Source organism: Maylandia zebra, linkage group LG4, assembly GCF_041146795.1.
Source record: "Maylandia zebra isolate NMK-2024a linkage group LG4, Mzebra_GT3a, whole genome shotgun sequence".
In the NCBI taxonomy this organism is placed as follows: domain Eukaryota; kingdom Metazoa; phylum Chordata; class Actinopteri; order Cichliformes; family Cichlidae; genus Maylandia; species Maylandia zebra.
The window spans coordinates 3897866-3917399 of record NC_135170.1 but is presented as its reverse complement, the minus strand read 5'-3'; the positions used below and the strand labels follow the sequence as shown (position 1 = coordinate 3917399).

The 19534-nt window shown below is 41.7% G+C and overlaps 2 protein-coding genes across 2 annotated transcripts; both read left to right on the top strand.

The window, feature by feature from the left end:
• The first annotated feature begins 3841 nt into the window (after positions 1-3841).
• Positions 3842-5526, top strand: LOC101473623 (ferritin, middle subunit). The gene is made up of 4 exons (XM_004576627.5): positions 3842-4149; positions 4562-4708; positions 4886-5011; positions 5116-5526. The coding sequence occupies exons 1-4, from the start codon at positions 4048-4050 to the stop codon at positions 5269-5271; spliced, it is 531 nt and encodes a 176-aa protein (XP_004576684.1). The 5' UTR covers positions 3842-4047; the 3' UTR covers positions 5272-5526.
• A 5924-nt stretch (positions 5527-11450) lies between these two features.
• LOC106674524 (ferritin, middle subunit) lies at positions 11451-13135 on the top strand. The gene is made up of 4 exons (XM_024800133.2): positions 11451-11757; positions 12170-12316; positions 12494-12619; positions 12724-13135. The coding sequence occupies exons 1-4, from the start codon at positions 11656-11658 to the stop codon at positions 12877-12879; spliced, it is 531 nt and encodes a 176-aa protein (XP_024655901.1). The 5' UTR covers positions 11451-11655; the 3' UTR covers positions 12880-13135.
• Positions 13136-19534: the final 6399 nt, after the last annotated feature.

Below are 19534 nucleotides of genomic sequence, written 5' to 3'. Positions count from 1 at the left end.
TTTCCTGTTATTAGCTGACAGGAGTGACACCTGGTGTGGTCTGCTGCTGCTGTAGCTCAAGGGTTGACATGCTGGGTGTTCGGAGATATTATTCTGCAAGTGATTATTTGAATTACTGTTGCTTTACTGTCAACTTCAAGCAGTTTGACTTTTCTCATCTGACCTCTGACACCAACATGGCATTTTAACCCAGAGAACTGCAGCTCACTGTATATCTTCTTTCCTTTAAGTAAACCTTGGTTGGAAACATCCCAGCAGGTCAGCAGCTTCAGGAATACTCGGACCAGCCAGTCTGACACCAACAGCCGTGCCACATTCAGAGTAAATCACATTTTCTGATCCTCGGTTTGAACATCAGCGAACCATCTTCACCACGTCTACATGCCTACATGAGTTGAACAAATGTACCTAACAAACATGAGAAAGTATGAATACAGTTCTTTTCGTTAATTACTACTAGTTCACACAGATAACTGGTCAAAAACAGTTTCGGTAACTCAAGTACACTTTTGGTTCCTTCGTTCACACTTTCTGTTCCTTGTTCGTTTTTCCAAACCGGTCCCATCCAGCAGAGCACTGAGGTAAACGTACAATGAGATGCGATCACGAGGTGTCCTCCCTCTCACAGCCCTGTGACAACAAAAGCAGAACAGAGAAAAAGGAAGACGGGTGCTGGCGGCTGCAGAATGCTGACTCACAGCGATGACATCGCACAACACTCAGCTGAACCTGATGGTACAACCCGGACTCATCGTCTTACACGAGAGTGCACAAAATAAAGATGGCAAAGCTGCTGTCTGAACTGCTCTGTCATCTTTGTTAAGCATGAGAGTGGAAAACAAAGCAAGTGTAGCCACTTGATGACGAGTGCTTATGTGTTGTTGCAGGTGTTGGTGAAGTACAGTCAACACAGGACAGCTTACAGTGCTTTTTAGTACAATGATAAGTGAGCAGTGACTGTGGATCTGTCTTTAGCTCGTCCTTCCTTCCTTTCAGCTCTGTGGTTCCTCCATTTTCACAGAACACTAACTTATGTGATTGTTGTCTCTATACTGTGAAAGCCTTTTATTAACAATCATTTTTACTGCAGGATGAAATTTAGTTATAAGACTTGAGTGACATAAAAGCCATGTGAACACAAAGCTATCTATTGGGCTGGCATTAAATACAACATGTATTTGATTTTTTTCATTTTATGGAACTTTTTATGTCTACTTCCTTATTTCTTAATATGACACAGGAACTGGTGTCTTTACTCAGGTCATTATTTATTTAACAGTTTTATAACTTTTCAGATTGCAGTTTTCTTACCCTTGCTCCGTACCAAAAACTACAAATTTCTCCACTGATTCTGAATACTCTGACAAAATTAACACCTTTATGTTTTTCTGAATCCATTTTCCTTTATCTTGAAATATATGTAGAGGTGTTTTAAGATTTTTTTTCTGAGGTCATGGAAAATGTCTCTTATTAGTACATGGTCCTGATTGGACAGCGCCGCTACTGACAAATCTTATAGAATATGATGATTGCTGTGCCCATTGGCAAATAAAACAGTTAAAACAGCTCCAACTTAAACGTCTACAGGTATAAATGCATCATATGTAACACCTGTAGCTCTGACGCTCTGGAAAAACAAGTGTTGCTTCTCTGACTGAGGAATGTGTTATGTAATGATGTCTCTAGCTCTTGCAACTATGCTAAAAATGTAATGTGGCTTTATTTTGAACATGTTAAAATTACACAACAGCAACTACAAAAAAAGCACAAACAAACAAAAGGAAACATAAGGAAAAAATAACAACAACATTTTCAAAACGAAGTAAGAAGAAGGAAACGCTTATTTAATCCCACGCATGTTTCCACAAGTCATAACTAATAATCATCAGTGTGATTAATGGTCTGTCCTACAATAAATCCGTCCTTAGAATTTGTTACATGCATTTGCTTTTATAATTCCAACATCGTGGCAGGAGAGTTATTTACAGATGTGCAAACACATATATACTGTGTAGATAGCGAGTAACAAAACTATCTCCTTCTTGTACCTTGAAAAAAAACCCATAATTTTGTACCACTATTTAAAATGTGTCAAACTAATAAGATGTAACCTTTGCAATATCATTGATGTGTTTGAGAGAGGTATTGTTTACTCTCGTACATTACGTGTCAGCTAAAATCACACACTACAGCAAATCATAAGGAGAACTAAACCTGTTCTGAGACATATTTTAGAGACAAGCGGTGTCGGCCTACGTGACTGCCACTGTGTGTGAAATGACACGTTCAGCCAAAAGGCTTACATATGTTCTCCTTAGTGTGCAGGAAGGTATCAATTACTCTAAGACAAGCAGACATGGTGGAAGTTATTCACTGGGAAAGAAAGAGTAGATCAGTAGGCTTTCTCTGTCATTTCAACTGCTTAAAAGCAAGTCTAGTGATGTTCTTTCATTCATTTTATTATTAGAAAATGAAGCTGAAAGGGTGCAGCAAAGAAAATGCAGGCTCCGTCCTCGTGCTGGGAACACGTGATTACCAGCACACCTGTTCAGACTGGCAGGTCTCTCGGGCACAGTGGAAAAGTACTGCTCACACCGCTGTAGGTGTTGTCTTGTAGTGCTTGACTTGATGTAAAGACAAAGTCAAGTTAAAGATAAACGTACAGAAGAGATATTTATGATTACATGAAGATGAATATTAAAGCTTACTGTATGTGTTTTGGGCTTTCTATTAAAAACATATCATGAGTGGATTTACTTCTACATGCACTTTACATAGAAAGGATTGAGTATGTGACGTTGTGTTACACTTATACCTCAGCTGCAGTGAGACTATTCAAGGACAAGTTTCATCTAACACGATACTCTTACATGAACAGACTAATACAAAAATGTGTATACATGTCTTAGTTTTCGTTTTGTGTTACCCAGCAGTAGTAATGTTTCCGCCTGGGAGGTTCTACTATTGCTGGTAATGTCTGCCAACAGTGCTGTGGTGTTGAGCAATGCAATGCAATAAGAAACTCTTTGGTTGTAAACACCATTATCAGCAGTTTTTGGATGTCACGTGTTAGATTTATGGCGTAACTCTGCCTCAGTTTATGCTGCTTTTATGTAACCATTAACTACAATAATATGCAAAAGTGTTCTTCTTTTGTACTTGTTGGTTAGAACAAATGCCCGTCTAAACAGGTTGTTTTTGGAATTTTTCACTGATTCAACAAAAGAAGTGGAAACACAGTATGTGTTTTATTGACAGGCTGCAAGTAACAAAGCGCCTAAAGATGCAATTTAAAAAGTTTTCTGTTATATATCGACACAATTGGGTCAACCTTTGGGTTTTGTGCCTTTTTGGCTTGAATGTTTCAAAGATCAGTCTTAAGTCCCTTTATTAAACAAGCAAAAAACATTTGTTTAAAAAAACTTGTCCAGATAAAAACTTCAAACGCCCTTCAGAACTGGGAATTATTGAGGTCTGGCTACTTGAAAAAGAAATATCAGCTTTGGCTCAAGACTTTTGCACAGCATTGTACGTATTAAACAAAGAAGCGATTTTACGCGTTTTGAGATTTATCGTTAAATATCTTATATATGTTGCTTGTTACCTGTTGAACTACGGAAAATGCTTTGTCATTGCACGTGACTATCTCCCAGCAGGTCACATTAAACATTAAAGTGGATGATGAGATTTCTACGAATCAGGAGGAGAAAAAAATGCAACTTCATCCTGTGAGTCACAGCTGGTACAGACGCCCCGGCTCAGTGATTGGTGGAAACATACGTCACATCTTGCACGAGCACTTCCGGTGGAGTATAAATACAGGGACCCGCGAGTGTGCCGTTTCACACCAGGGGAGAAATCTTTGAGGAGTTCTTGCTTCAACAGTGTTTGAACGGAACTTCTTGACTTCGTCCCGCTTTGTATTTCAGCTACTCTGCACTTCGGAAGAAAAACCCTTTTCTACTTGAACACTACACATAAAGTCGACGTGAAGCTTTATTTTTGCACCGTTTTTGTTAATAAAAAGCACAAGAAACGCCAGCCGAAATGGAGTCCCAAGTGCGCCAGAACTACCACCGCGACTGCGAGGCCGCCATCAACCGGATGGTGAACATGGAGCTGTTTGCGTCTTACACCTACACTTCTATGGTGAGAACACGTCATGTGATGCTGATGTCTGTAATAACCTTAGTCTCAAGCTATATTAGCTTAATGCTAGACAAAGAGAACGGAGTAGTCGTTAAATGTAAAGTCCGGTATGTTGTTGCTAATTTCAGTAATGCATGATTTCAGTCGCAGCTCGTTTGTTGGTTGTTTATCACAGTTGGGCAGGTTGCCAGATGCGGAGTGTATTTTCACCCCAAACACATCACCGAAAAACCCAAATGCTGCGTCGTGCTTCGTTTGGCTTTTCTTTAGTCTCGAGTTCAGCAGTTACCTCGGTCTAAACCAGCTGAACTGTCCATCATGAATCATGTCTGTCTCCATAACTGTTTGTCACGATGCTGTATTTGCAGAATAATTGGTGCTGTGTACTAATAACCTGTGTCTGATTTGTCAGGCCTTCTACTTTGACCGTGATGATGTGGCCCTGCCAGGCTTCTCCCACTTCTTCAAGGAGAACAGCCATGAGGAGAGGGAGCACGCTGACAAGCTGCTGTCCTTCCAGAACAAGAGAGGAGGTCGCGTCTTACTCCAGGACATCAAGGTGTGTACAAACTGAACCAGTCCTGCTGTGACATACCTGACTGTGTCTCTAACACAGAAACTGGGATTAATGAGCAGTGTTATGACACTTGTTCTCTTGTTGTTAGCGTTAGTGTGTAATGTGTACACAGAGCTTAAAACAAGTGTTCAGTCTCTAACAGAATTGTTTGTTGTGCAGAAACCAGAGCGTGATGAGTGGGGCAGCGGGCTGGAGGCCATGCAGTGTGCTCTGCAGCTGGAGAAGAATGTCAACCAGGCTCTGCTGGACCTGCACAAGCTGGCTTCTCAGCATAATGACCCTCATGTAAGTGGGAGTTGGAGGGAAGAGTTTGGGGTTAAAGACTGAACTAGTTGATGCTGTGTATGTTTGACAAATCATCAAATGTTAACTGTAGTTTGTTTTCCCAGCTGTGTGACTTCCTGGAGAGCCACTACCTGGATGAGCAGGTGAAGTCCATCAAGAAGCTGGGTGACCACATCACTAACCTCACCCGCATGGATGCCCACAACAACAAGATGGCAGAGTACCTGTTTGACAAGCACACTCTGGGTGACAAGAGCTAAATGCTGAGACGTAGAAGTGAGCCTGGAGTCAGCATGTTAACAACACAGGCTTTGAAGTAAACTCACTTCTGCTCCAGCTGATTTCTTTCCTGATTTCCTCACTTTAAAGCTGGCATCAGTTCTTGTATGTTGTGGTGTTTGTGTGAAATGTCACATGGAGCGATGGATGTTATCAGGGTATGGCTCTGCTTCTAAGCTGTCTGACATTTGGAAATGTTTCTGATCTGTTCATCTGAATAAACCTTTTGAGCTGGATCTTTGGTCTCTCTGCATCAGTCACTTATCATGACTCATTTTATTATAGTTTAGATCAACTGCTCTGTCAGATGTATGCCTATTCAACAGACAATGCATTTAAGTATAGTGTTTCAGTTCAAATGGCTTCAGAAGGAGTTTGGTGTCAGATAGGCTGGTCCAACTATTTCAGAAACTGTTACAGGATTTCTCTACCCTGCCAGGAAGTGTAAGAGGAAAAATCCTGTGAGGTTGTTGAACCAAAATGCCTCTTTCATAACACCCAGATTGCTTCAGGTTCTTATGGAAGCCTGTTTCCGCCACAAAAAAAAGCTAGTATCCATAACTCGAAATTAGTTATTTTCTCGAAATTTCGAGAAATATAACTCGAAATTTCGAGTTAGCTCTGCCAATCAAAAATCTACGTGAATGGAAATGACGTCATTCACGTAGATTACTGATTGGCAGCACTAACTCGAAATTTCGAGTTGCTTTTCTCAAAATTTTGAGTTAATATGTCGAAATTTCGAGAAAATAACTCAATGTTGAGTTATTGATCCTTTTTTTTTTTTTTTTTTTTTTTTTTTTTTTTTTAGTGGCGGAAACGGTCTTCCATAGGTTCTTGAGTCCCTTGTGGGAAATTATAATTTAATTGTAGCTTCAACATTGACAAGAACCACACATGTGAAACGATGTTAATTACTAATAAAGTTAAAGTGAAAAAGGCACATATTCCATACAGCCATTATTTCAGAGTCTTGATGACATTAAAGCTTAACTCTTAACTTTTTCAGATTTAATGACTAGAAAACTGAGGTGAATGTTTTTGGTTTTTGACCTCCAACGTGTATTTAGATACCTTGGCCCAGTATAATAAGCCAACTGTCACAAACCTGGGGCTGAAAGTGGACTCTGAACGTGACAGATTAAGGCAGTTGTAAAATCAAGCTTCTTGCAGCTCAGGCAGCTGTCACAGCAGCACTTTGAGACAGTGATCCACGTCTATGTTAGCACTCAGCTGGATTACTGTAATGCACTTTATATAGGGATCAGTGATTCATACATTACTCGTTTACAGAGGGTGCAAAATGCTGCAGCTCGTCTTTTATCTGGCACTTGAACGTTTGAATACATTTGCCCTATTTTAGCTTCACTTCACTGGCTGCCCATTCATTTTAGGATTCATTTAAAAATTCTTTTATTTGCTTTTAAAGCCCTCCATGGCCTAGCCCCATCTTATCTCTCTTAGCTGCTACAGCCTTATACACTCACCTGCTCTCTCAAGTCAGCTGATCAGCTGCTCCTGAATGTACCCAGGACTGAGCGTAAACCTCGAGGAGATCGTGCTTTTCCTGTAGCAGATCCAAAACTGTGAACGATCTGCCTTTAGAGATAAGACTCGTGATGGCAGCTACGTTGTAGCCACAGCTGCCCTGGGGCGCACTGACAGAGGCGAGGCTGCCGGACACTGGCGCCACCGGGCCCTCTGACCACCACCAGTAGGCAAACACGGGGTTAGTATCTTGCCCAAGGATATTTGGCATGCAGCCAGGAGGCAGCCTGGGATCAAACCACCGACCTTCTGGTTAGTGGCTGACCTGCTCTGCCACCTGAGCTACAGCCACCCCAGAAAGTGCTTTATAAATAAAGATGGATTGGATTGGACATCTTATAGTTTTTAGGTCAGTGTTGACAGGAAACTGACTCTGGATCTGTCTTTAGCTCGTCTTTCTTATCTTGACCTCTGTGATGTCCTTTCACAGAATACTAAGCTATGAGATTGTTGTCTATACTGTGATAACGTTTTACTAACATTCACAAATCCTCATGCAGGATGATAACATGTAGTTATAAGACCTAAGTGAAAAAAAGCTGTCTCATATGGAAACAGAGGTTTCTGCTGGGTTGGCAGTGTTGGAACATACAATGGAAAAAAAAGCAGAAACAGAAAAACCCATCATGAAAACAAGGCAATAATTTTGAGTACATTAATGGTTTATTTATAATTAATCACTGAGGAAATGTGCGGAAAGTTCATACCCAGCACAAATGTTCGCATCAGGTCAAATTTCATTTGACCTGATGCGAACATTTTACAAATTTACTTATGAATTAAATTACATTGAAAACTGACATGTAATTAAGTTTACTGTTAGTGTACTTATGTATCTTTTCCAAACATGGAAGCACGTGTACTTAATTTTTTTATTTAATTTATAGTACTTTATACTTCTACTTAAGTACATTATAGTACTGTATTTAGTTAACTCTTTTACTATTTTCTTACCCCTGCTGTCTAATGAAAACCACATTTTTCTACTTGTGATGATTTAAAATTTTCTGATGAAATTACTTGATTTGTGTTTTTCTTTATAGAATGAACATTTCCCTTTTCTTAAAACATATAAAGATTTTTAAAGTTTTTTCTGAGCTCATGGAAAACGCCTCTTATGGTTATCCGATCCTGACTGGACAGTAGTGCTACAAACTGGATGAATATGATGACTATGATGTATCGCTGTTGGTCAAACTGCCCGTTATTAAATAAAATAGTTAAAAACACTTTTAAAAGAAGGTCCACTTAAGACATAAAATGCAACATACACATAATGCAGCAGTAATAATATCTCAGAAACATCACATCATACTTATAGCTCTGACACTTTCAGTTCATTCTGTGATATTTTTAGTACAACTGATTTCTATGGAAAACAAGTGCTGCTTCCTTGATTGAGGAATGTGTTACATAGTGATATTATCTGGTTTCAAACTCTTGCAGCTATGCTAAAAAATTGTTGGAATACCTTTGGTGTGTTTTAGAACGAACCTGTTCTGAGACATATTTTAAAGATGAGCCTTGTTGGTCTGCATGACTCCCTTTACTTAGACTTGGTTCCTCCTGCGCCAGATGGCGCATTGGGCGGCAAGGGATCATCAACGAGCTCGATTTGCAGCCACATCTTCAGCCTCGTCCCATGAAAGATCGACCACTTTCAGGTCCTCAATGAATGACCGTCTCCACGTCTGTTTTGTCGTCCGCAGACATGAAGACGGTCATTCATTGTGGACCTGAAAGCATGACTCCCACTGTGTGTGAAATGCCATGTTAAGCCAAAAGGCTTACATACTGATGCGCATAAAGATAATAAATAGTCTAAGATGAGTATGCCTTCTTGAGTGAGATGGTGATTGGCTGGTACAGAAACAAGAGGAAAAAAGAACTCAAATAAGAAGTTCTTGGGTTCCTGGTACAGATCAACTAAAGTAAGTAAATCCAGGGGTAGGGCAGCACGGTGTCACGATGGCTGCCTCAAAGCAACAAGGTCCTGAGTTCAATTCTGACATCAGGCCAGGGTCTTTCTGTGTGGAGTTTGCATGTTCTCCGTGTGTTTGCGTGGGTTCTGTCCGGGTACTCCGGCTTCCTCCCACAGTCCAAAGACATGTAGTTAGCGGGGATAGGTTCGTTCGAAACTCTAAATTGAATGCGAGTGTGAATGGTTGTCTGTGTCTATGTGTTAGCCCTGCGACAGAGTAGCGACCTGTCCAGGGTGTAGCCTGCCTCTTGGGACACCTGGGATAGGCTCTGAAAAAGCCCGTCCTAGGCAACCATGAAAAAGGATAAGCAGAAGAGAATGGATGAATTAAGTATGTGAGACTGCAGCACACTGAATAATCTTCAAATGTGTGTTACATACCTCTGCTGCGATGATATTCTTGAAGGTTTCATTGAAAAAGCTACTTTTACATAAATAGGCTGATATAAAAGTATATAAAAATACATTTCTTAGGTTGTTTTCACTCAGCAGTAGTAATGCTTTAGCCTGAGAAATTCCTGTCAACAGCACTGTGGTGTTGAGCAATGCAATAAAAAACAGTTTGGTTGTAAGCACCATTATCAGCAGTTTTTGGATGTCATGTGTTACATCAGCTGAATCAGCTTCAGTTTGTGCAGGTTTTATGTACTAGGCCAGCGTTAACTCAAATAATCTAACTTTTATACAGCACAGTAAAGTCCTGAATATACCGTCCTGAAGCACCTGTCCTTTATATTTTGCCACAAAAAAGGACGTTCAAAGATGTACTGGAACATCTGCATACATACATGAAAATCTAGTTTTCACATTTTTACCGAGCTTTAAAGTCAATACTTTGGTATGAAAACCTTCATCCTACATATTCTATATACCACAGGCTGAACTCTCGTAGATAGCATTCTTGTCATTTCTCTATGCAGTTTTTAGGAATAGTTCTCCAGGCTTCTTCTTAAAGAACGTGCAAAGCTCTTCTTTGTTGGCCTCTTTTTGTTCTGTACTCTTACACTGCTTCAGTAATGTTAAGGTCGAGCTTTGGGGAGGTCAGTCCATGGCTAAGAGGGATCATAATTCTATCACTTTGGCAAGCTCTCCAAAACCACTGGGTGAGGGACTCAGGGTCTCAGTTCCCTAGATGTTCACTGGTGTTGGTGTGGTGGGTCTGCCCCTGTGGAAATTCACCACCAGCTCCTGGTTTTCCCGTGTTGAACTGGAGATGGTTCTGCTGGCACTAGTCCACAAACTCCTGAGTCCACTGTCTTTATTCTGAGTCATCCTCACTTTTAATAAGGCCAACTATGGCAGAGTCATCAGGAAACTCTTGCAGATGACAGTCTAGGTTGGTAACTGTCTGCAGTGTAGAGAGTGAACGGGAATAGTGCTAGCACAGTTCTTTATAGGGCCCTGTACTGAAGACCAGCCTGTCAGAAACACAGCCTTGCATCCTCACATACTGTGGGTAGCCAGTGCGATAGTCCAATATCTATTGGGACAGGTAGTAGTCCACCCCTGACTGCTTGTCCCTCACAAGTCCAGGTTGGATGGGGTTAGCACTGGAGAAACTAGAGAAAGAACATTAGCCTAACTGTGCTTCCAGGCTTCTTCAGGTAGCACGATCTCGGTGCAGGAGGTAGATGATGACATCATCCACCCCAATGCTAGACTGATAGGCTTTTGCAGTTGATTCAATGGAGACCTAACCGGGGCTGAAGATGCTTCAGTACTAGCCTGTCGAGGGTCTTCTTCAGATGTGAGGTCAGTGCTACTAGCTTGTAGTTGCTGAGGTCTTTTGGACGTGTGATCTGTGGTAATGGTACCACACAGGTACTGAGTAAGAGCCGCTTAAATAGGCAGCCTAGTAACGTAGTACCGGAAGATAGATGTTGATGGGGGAGAAAATGTCTGTTTATGTCTGTTAATCTGTGTTATCTTCAGGACTGGTGGTAGATTCAACTAAAGAAATTGAAATAAATTATGTCCTTTGTTATACACAGCTAGTAACAAAGTGCCAAAAGCTATAATTTAAAATAGGTTCTTTGCTAAGTTCTCTGTTAGGAGTAGACACGACTGATTCATCACTTGAGTTTTGTTCCTTTTTTTTATGCATGAATCATTGCAGGAATGAAAATGAGTAAAAAAGCCACCAATCTCCATATTAAAACTTAGAGCTTAAAAGCCCTTGAAAAGGCTAGGAAAGTACTGCTATTTAAAAATTAGCGGACGGTCTGGCACATTGGAAGCAAGGTTTGGAATAAACGTTTTAAACAGTATTTTTAAACAGTATTAAACAAATACATTCATACCATGTGCGTGTGCATATCGGCTCTCATGTCCATCAGGACGTCTACATGTTTTTTGAGAAAATCTTTATATATTTTACCCATGTTGCTTGTTACCTGTTGAACTACGGAAAATGCTTTGTCATTGCACGTGACTATCTCCCAGCAGGTCACATTAAACATTAAAGTGGATGATGAGATTTCTACGAATCAGGAGGAGAAAAAAATGCAACTTCATCCTGTGAGTCACAGCTGGTACAGACGCCCCGGCTCAGTGATTGGTGGAAACATACGTCACATCTTGCACGAGCACTTCCGGTGGAGTATAAATACAGGGACCCGCGAGTGTGCCGTTTCACACCAGGGGAGAAATCTTTGAGGAGTTCTTGCTTCAACAGTGTTTGAACGGAACTTCTTGACTTCGTCCCGCTTTGTATTTCAGCTACTCTGCACTTCGGAAGAAAAACCCTTTTCTACTTGAACACTACACATAAAGTCGACGTGAAGCTTTATTTTTGCACCGTTTTTGTTAATAAAAAGCACAAGAAACGCCAGCCGAAATGGAGTCCCAAGTGCGCCAGAACTACCACCGCGACTGCGAGGCCGCCATCAACCGGATGGTGAACATGGAGCTGTTTGCGTCTTACACCTACACTTCTATGGTGAGAACACGTCATGTGATGCTGATGTCTGTAATAACCTTAGTCTCAAGCTATATTAGCTTAATGCTAGACAAAGAGAACGGAGTAGTCGTTAAATGTAAAGTCCGGTATGTTGTTGCTAATTTCAGTAATGCATGATTTCAGTCGCAGCTCGTTTGTTGGTTGTTTATCACAGTTGGGCAGGTTGCCAGATGCGGAGTGTATTTTCACCCCAAACACATCACCGAAAAACCCAAATGCTGCGTCGTGCTTCGTTTGGCTTTTCTTTAGTCTCGAGTTCAGCAGTTACCTCGGTCTAAACCAGCTGAACTGTCCATCATGAATCATGTCTGTCTCCATAACTGTTTGTCACGATGCTGTATTTGCAGAATAATTGGTGCTGTGTACTAATAACCTGTGTCTGATTTGTCAGGCCTTCTACTTTGACCGTGATGATGTGGCCCTGCCAGGCTTCTCCCACTTCTTCAAGGAGAACAGCCATGAGGAGAGGGAGCACGCTGACAAGCTGCTGTCCTTCCAGAACAAGAGAGGAGGTCGCGTCTTACTCCAGGACATCAAGGTGTGTACAAACTGAACCAGTCCTGCTGTGACATACCTGACTGTGTCTCTAACACAGAAACTGGGATTAATGAGCAGTGTTATGACACTTGTTCTCTTGTTGTTAGCGTTAGTGTGTAATGTGTACACAGAGCTTAAAACAAGTGTTCAGTCTCTAACAGAATTGTTTGTTGTGCAGAAACCAGAGCGTGATGAGTGGGGCAGCGGGCTGGAGGCCATGCAGTGTGCTCTGCAGCTGGAGAAGAATGTCAACCAGGCTCTGCTGGACCTGCACAAGCTGGCTTCTCAGCATAATGACCCTCATGTAAGTGGGAGTTGGAGGGAAGAGTTTGGGGTTAAAGACTGAACTAGTTGATGCTGTGTATGTTTGACAAATCATCAAATGTTAACTGTAGTTTGTTTTCCCAGCTGTGTGACTTCCTGGAGAGCCACTACCTGGATGAGCAGGTGAAGTCCATCAAGAAGCTGGGTGACCACATCACTAACCTCACCCGCATGGATGCCCACAACAACAAGATGGCAGAGTACCTGTTTGACAAGCACACTCTGGGTGACAAGAGCTAAATGCTGAGACGTAGAAGTGAGCCTGGAGTCAGCATGTTAACAACACAGGCTTTGAAGTAAACTCACTTCTGCTCCAGCTGATTCTTTCCTGATTTCCTGGCTTTAAAGCTGGCATCAGTTCTTGTATGTTGTGGTGTTTTTGTGCGAAATGTCACATGGAGCGATGGATGTTATCAGGGTATGGCTCTGCTTCTAAGCTGTCTGACATTTGGAAATGTTTCTGATCTGTTCATCTTAATAAACATTTTGAGCTGGATCTTTGGTCTGTCTGCATCTGTGACTCATTTTACTGATTAGTTCAAGCAGTCCAAAAACTAAATCACAACTTCATTACTGACTTTGTCAGATTAAAGATGATCTCAGGTCTTTCAGTTAATATTTCTACTTATTGGCACCAAATACAAACGAGGTCATATCAGATGTAAATATTACTGGACTTGCAGGACATCGCTATGGCAGCTTCAACAAGCCCCACACATCCGAAATGGCAAAAGTATATTACTTCATGTTAAGATCTAAATATAACAGCCAATAACTAACATGAAAATATGGAATAAAGTGGACATGTGATCTAATGTTTTACTATGATGAATCTTTGGTGGGTGTTCCTTTTTGGTACAAATCTTTGTTTGCCTTGTTATGGATATTACTGTAATGCACCATCGCCATCTACTGGAGATATTCGGTTTCTGTTAACATCTTTAAAGCAGGTAAAATTAAAAAAAGAACTAAAGGTGTTTTACATTACAGCCTGCATTTTTTTTTTTTTTTTACCTTATGCCTTTCAAGTTCAAGTTCAACTTTATTGTCACTTCAACCATATACAGTTTAAAAATACAGTGAGGCGAAACAACGTTCCTCCAGGAACCAAGGTGCTACAAGACAAGTTAGTGCAAAAAAAATAATATATAATATATCTAGTAATAATATTGTGCAAAAGAGCATTTACAGGTTGGTGTGTGCGATGGTTTGGTGGTGTAGGTCAGTGTGTTTGCGCTTTGTGTTGGTTAGTCAGTCCAGTCTCAATGTTTTGAGGTATTTGAGTTAAGCTGAGTGATAATGTTAGTGTATGTGTGTGTGTGCGTGTTTATCAGTCAGTCCCTTTTTGCTGAGGAGACGGATGGCTTGTGGAAAAAAGCTGTTGCACAGTCTGGATGTGCGTGCCCGAATGCTTCGGTACCTTTTTCCAGATGGCAGGAGTGTAAAGAGTGTGTGAGAGGGGTGTGTCCGATCAGCCACAATGCTGGTGGCTTTGCGAATGCAGCGTGTGGTGTAGATGTCCTCAATAGAGGGTAGAGAGACCCCGATGATCTTCTCTGCTGTTCCCACTATCCGCTGTAGGGTCTTGCGGTCTGATATGGCACAGCTCCCAAACCAGACAGTGATGCAGCCGCTCAGGATGCTCTCAATAGTTCCTCTATAGAAGGTGGTCAGGATCGGTGGTGGAAGCCGGGCCTTTCTCAGTCTTCTCAGAAAGAAGAGACGCTGTTGGGCTTTCTTGTGCAGGGAGCTGGTGTTGAGGGACCAGCCGAGGTCCTTCTCCAGGTGTACGCCCAGGAATTTGGTGCTGTCAACGATCTCCACAGAGGAGCCGTTGATGCTCAGCGGTGAGTGGTCGCCTCGTGTCCTCCTAAAGTCAACAACCATCTCTTTTGTCTTGTCAACATTCAGAGACAGGTTGTTGTCCTTACACCAGTCCGTTAGTCTCTGCACTTCCTCTCTGTACGCTGACTCGTCGTTCTTGCTAATGAGACCCACCACGGTCGTGTCATCAGCGAATTTAATGATGTGATTTGAACTGTGTGTTGCTACACAGTCATGAGTCAGCAGTGTGAACAGCAGAGGACTGAGCACACAGCCTTGTGGGGCCCCAGTGCTCAGTGTGGTGGTGCTGGAGGTGCAGTTCCCGATCCGTACTGACTGAGGCCTTCCGGTCAGAAAGTCCAGGATCCAGTTGCAGAGGGAGGTGTTCAGGCCCAACAGGCTCAGCTTTCCGATCAGTTGTTGGGGGATGATCGTGTTAAATGCTGAGCTGAAATCTATGTACAGCATTCGGACGTGTGAGTCCTTCTTGTCCAAGTGTGTCAGGGCAAGATGGAGTGCAGTGGAGATGGCGTCGTCCGTTGAGCGGTTATGGCGGTATGCAAATTGCATTGGGTCCAGTGAGGGGGGCAGCAGGGTCTTGATGTGTCTCATGACGAGCCGTTCGAAGCACTTCATGATGGTGGGTGTAAGTGCGATAGGGCGGTAGTCATTGAGACAGGACACAGAAGACTTCTTGGGCACGGGGACGATGGTGGTGGCCTTGTGTATTGTACTTATTCAGTACAATACACAATACAAAACACTAGCCAAGTTTACTTCCAAATATAGAACAACTGAAATGAGTTGTGCAAATTCTGATTCAGTGTTGGGAAGGTTACTTTTAAAATGTATTCCACTACAGATTACAGAATACATGCCCAAAATGTATTTTGTAACATTCTGTTATGTTACTCAATGAGAGTAACGTATTCTGAATACTTTGGATCGGGGTGGCTTACTGGGCTTAAGCTGGGGTTGTTTTTTCAGAAGCCCGGGGTCTTTTGGAGTGTAATTTTTTCATAGTTAGATGCCTGGCTGACAACTGTATACAACAAAAACTACACACAATATTCGAAGCACATAGTGCACACTGTTGGAATTTCCCCCCTAATCCGATTGTTCAGTCTGACGTCGTGTCTGGGCCTAAACTCCGCTGCAGGTCCATATATCAAACGATCACTGTGGCATTACTGAGAGTTGAAAAACTATCTAAAGTCTTTCATCTTTAATAAAATGATCAGCGTTCTGCTCTACCAGGTGTAACAATTGAGTTTAACATCCAGGCATCCATGAAAACGGAATTTATGACATTTAACGGAGTTAGAAGTTAGCAGGAAGTTAGCTCGCTAGCTTCTATCTAAAATTTAGATTTTTTTCGATACCCATCCGGTTTTCGATACCCATCCCTAGTTATAATGTAACCTAAAATATTGTGTGAAAACTCTGGTTTGCTGGGTTATCAAGATTGCCAACATTCATTAAAGGAACAACCTCTAGAACTCAAAAATCATATTTTTATAGACTTTATTCTTCATTAAAAACTGATTCTTGTGTTTTGGGTCATACTGGCTGCCAGTCCTGTCACAAAGAAACAGTTGAGCACCATTTGGCTTTGAAGCTAGCCTTTAAAGTATTTTAGTCTGAATACAGTTAATCAAGCAAAGCTGATTGATCTAACGGACGGAAAACAGAACAGTCATGGTCAAAAAGCCAGGTATAAATAAGAAAATAATAAAAAATAATAAAAAGTTTAGACCTCTATTAATAGTTTACACCTTCATTAAAAGTCATCCACCTGTCCAGTTATGTTAGGGACATGTCAGCACTGATGTGTAGGGATGGGTATCGAAACCCGGTTCTTGTTGAGAACCGGTTCCCACTGTTTCAATTCCTTGGAATTGTTTGCCATTTTTGCAAACGATTCCCTTATCGATTCCAGTCGCCCCAAATGATGTCACCACGTCACCACCCAATAATGGGGGTGATTTTCAACATGAACCACAATGAAGCAGGTACTAAAAATTTGGGGGGGAAATGGCGAATCATGCTATTGGAAAAGGCTGTCTAACCGAAAGGCTACCATCAAAGTCATGCTGAGTAGTGCTGTGTAGGGAAAACCCCTATAACGGTATTATAAGAAAAGGCTAAATTAACTGTGAATGCTGTTGTCATGGAAAAGGACACGTCAAACTTAAAATTCAGCTACAAACAGTTTAGGTCTTGACAAACTTCACGGATGGTTCAAATTTTCAGAAACTTTAAGTGTGTTGATTCAACAGTCTGTATTTAAACTTCTAGTTTACTATATTTATGTATGTTTTATTTCCAGGTGAATGCAGAGTTCGCGCAGATCACTACAAAACCCCTGCAGGCCACTTTTTCATTAATTTCATACATTGTTTTAGTAAGTATCCAAAACATACAAGTTTCATTATATAATTTTTCAAGGGATCTTATATCTGTTTTCACTCTTATATGCTTTTCATACAAGTTTCACACAAGACAGATACAAACTTTATAAGATTTATATATATCTTTTCCATATGGGTTGGCTCAGCTGGACAACTTAACAGACAAGCTGATGCAAATTTTTGAGGGCAGCAAAGGAGCAAAGGGCCAAAAGATCAAGGATATCATGGCAATCAGTAGTTTGGTCAGTACTAATGATAAACCCATCAATTAAATGCAATCAACCAATTACATTTTTTTCACCCGTTTTTTTTCACCCTTGCATTAGTGCGATGACATCGACTGGTACGCTTTATTTTCTAGCTTCAATTTGAGTTAGGTTCATCGCACACAACATCCTTATATATTCAAATAAGACAATATTATTGTGAAATATGTATTATTCTTAATAGTCATTGTTGAAACGTGTACTGGAGAGCACTTTTTAAGGGGACAGATTCAGCAAAAATTCAATTTTTCATTCCTTTGGTGCTGCCATGTAGGTATCTACTGCCTCTATAAAGACGGTAAATGTGAAGAAAACATTCATCAATTTTCTGTCAGTGTTTCAATTCAGTTTATTTATATAGCGGTATATCACAACAACAGTCATCTCAAGGCACTTCATAAAGTAAACACTTTTAAAGTAAACAGTAAGTAAACACAGCATTTTACAGTGGCTTGCAAAAGTATTCAGCCCCCTTGAACTTTCCCACATTTTGTCACATTACGGCCACAAACATGAATCAATTTTATTGGAATTCCAGGTGAAAGACCAACACAAAGTGGTGCACACGTGAGAAGTGGAACGAAAATCAGACATGATTCCAAACATTTTTTACAAATAACTGCAAAGTGGGGTGTGTGTAATTATTCAGCCCCCTTTGGTCTGAGTGCAGTCAGTTGCACATAGACGTTGCCTGATGAGTGCTAATGACTAAACAGAGTGCACCTGTGTGTAATCTAATGTCAGTACAGATACAGCTGCTCTGTGACGGCCTCAGAGGTTGTCTAAGAGAATATTGGGAGCAACAACACCATGAAGTCCAAAGACCACACCAGACAGGTCAGGGATAAAGTTATTGAGAAATTTAAAGCAGGCTTAGGCTACACAAAGATTTCCCAAGCCTTGAACATCCCACTGTTCAAGCCATCATCCAGAAATGGAAGGAGTATGGCACAACTGTAAACCTACCAAGACAAGGCCGTCCACCTAAACTCAGGCCGAACAAGGAGAGCGCTGATCAGAAATGCAGCCAAGAGGCCCATGGTGACTCTGGACGAGCTGCAGAGATCTACAGCTCAGGTGGGGGAATCTGTCCATAGGACAACTATTAGTCATGCACTGCACAAAGTTGGCCTTTATGGAAGAGTGGCAAGAAGAAAGCCATTGTTAACAGGAAACCAGAAGAAGTCCCGTTTGCAGTTTGCCACAAGCCATGTGGGGGACACAGCAAACATGTGGAAGAAGCTGCTCTGCTCAGATGAGACCAACATGGAACTTTTTGGCCAAAATGCAAAACGCTGCACATCACTCTGAACACACCATCCCCACTGTCAGATATGGTGGTGGCAGCATCATGCTCTGGGGGGGCTTCTCTTCAGCAGGGACAGGGAAGCTGGTCAGAGTTGATGGGAAGATGGATGGAGCCAAATACAGAGCAAGCTTGGAAGAAAACCTCTTGGAGTCTGCAAAAGACTTGAGACTGGGGCGGAGCTTCACCTTCCAGCAGGACAACGACCCTGAACATAAAGCCAGGGCAACAATGGGATGGTTTAAAACAAAACATATCCATGTGTTAGAATGGCCCAGTCAAAGTCCAGATCTAAATCCAATCCAGAATCTGTGGCAAGATCTGAAAACTGCTGTTCACAAACGCTGTCCATCTAATCTGACTGAGCTGGAGCTGTTTCAAAGAAGAATGGGCAAAGATTTCAGTCTGTAGATGTGCAAAGCTGGTAGAGACAGACCCTAAAAGACTGGCAGCTGGAACTGCAGCAAAAGCTGGTTCTACAAAGTGTTGACTCAGGGGGCTGAATAATTACGCACACCTAGGGATGGGTATCGAAACCTGGTTCTTGTTGAGAACCGGTTCCCACTGTTTCAATTCCTTGGAATTGTTTGCCATTTTTGCAAACGATTCCCTTATTGATTCCAGTCGCCCCGAATGACGTCACCACGTTGCGGAGCGTCATTTACCTGGCAGGAAACACGGCGCCAGCGGCTCAAATGCTCAAAAGCTTGGTTATACTTTACGAGAACGGATGACAACAGGGCAACTTGCAATACTTGCAAAGTAGATATTTCATTTAAGGGAGGAAACACTATGAATATGCAAAAGCATTTGCTCACAAAACACGCGATGACCTTAAATGAATGTCGTGTTTTTAATTCCGCTCCGGACTCGTGAATCTCAACCCAGCAGCAGCGGTAACGTTTGCACGTCCTCGCCCGTTAATGCGGCAGGTAAATAATCAACTAACAGTGCATATTATGTTAGCGCGATCTGCCTTATTACAAAACCTGCCATTACTGTGCATTTAGGTGACCGTGATGAGACAGACAGACAGAGTCTGGCTCAGATGCTGCCAGTTCTCGCTGCAGTCTACCGGTAGCGTCTCC

Coding starts and splice junctions, on each gene's coding strand:
- LOC106674524 (XM_024800133.2), top strand. CDS start 11,656: ATGGAGTCCCAAGTGCGCCAGAACTACCACCGCGACTGCGAGGCCGCC. Junction 11,758..12,169: donor CTTACACCTACACTTCTATG/GTGAGAACACGT, acceptor CTGATTTGTCAG/GCCTTCTACTTTGACCGTGA. Junction 12,317..12,493: donor TCTTACTCCAGGACATCAAG/GTGTGTACAAAC, acceptor TTTGTTGTGCAG/AAACCAGAGCGTGATGAGTG.
- LOC101473623 (XM_004576627.5), top strand. CDS start 4,048: ATGGAGTCCCAAGTGCGCCAGAACTACCACCGCGACTGCGAGGCCGCC. Junction 4,150..4,561: donor CTTACACCTACACTTCTATG/GTGAGAACACGT, acceptor CTGATTTGTCAG/GCCTTCTACTTTGACCGTGA. Junction 5,012..5,115: donor CTCAGCATAATGACCCTCAT/GTAAGTGGGAGT, acceptor TTGTTTTCCCAG/CTGTGTGACTTCCTGGAGAG.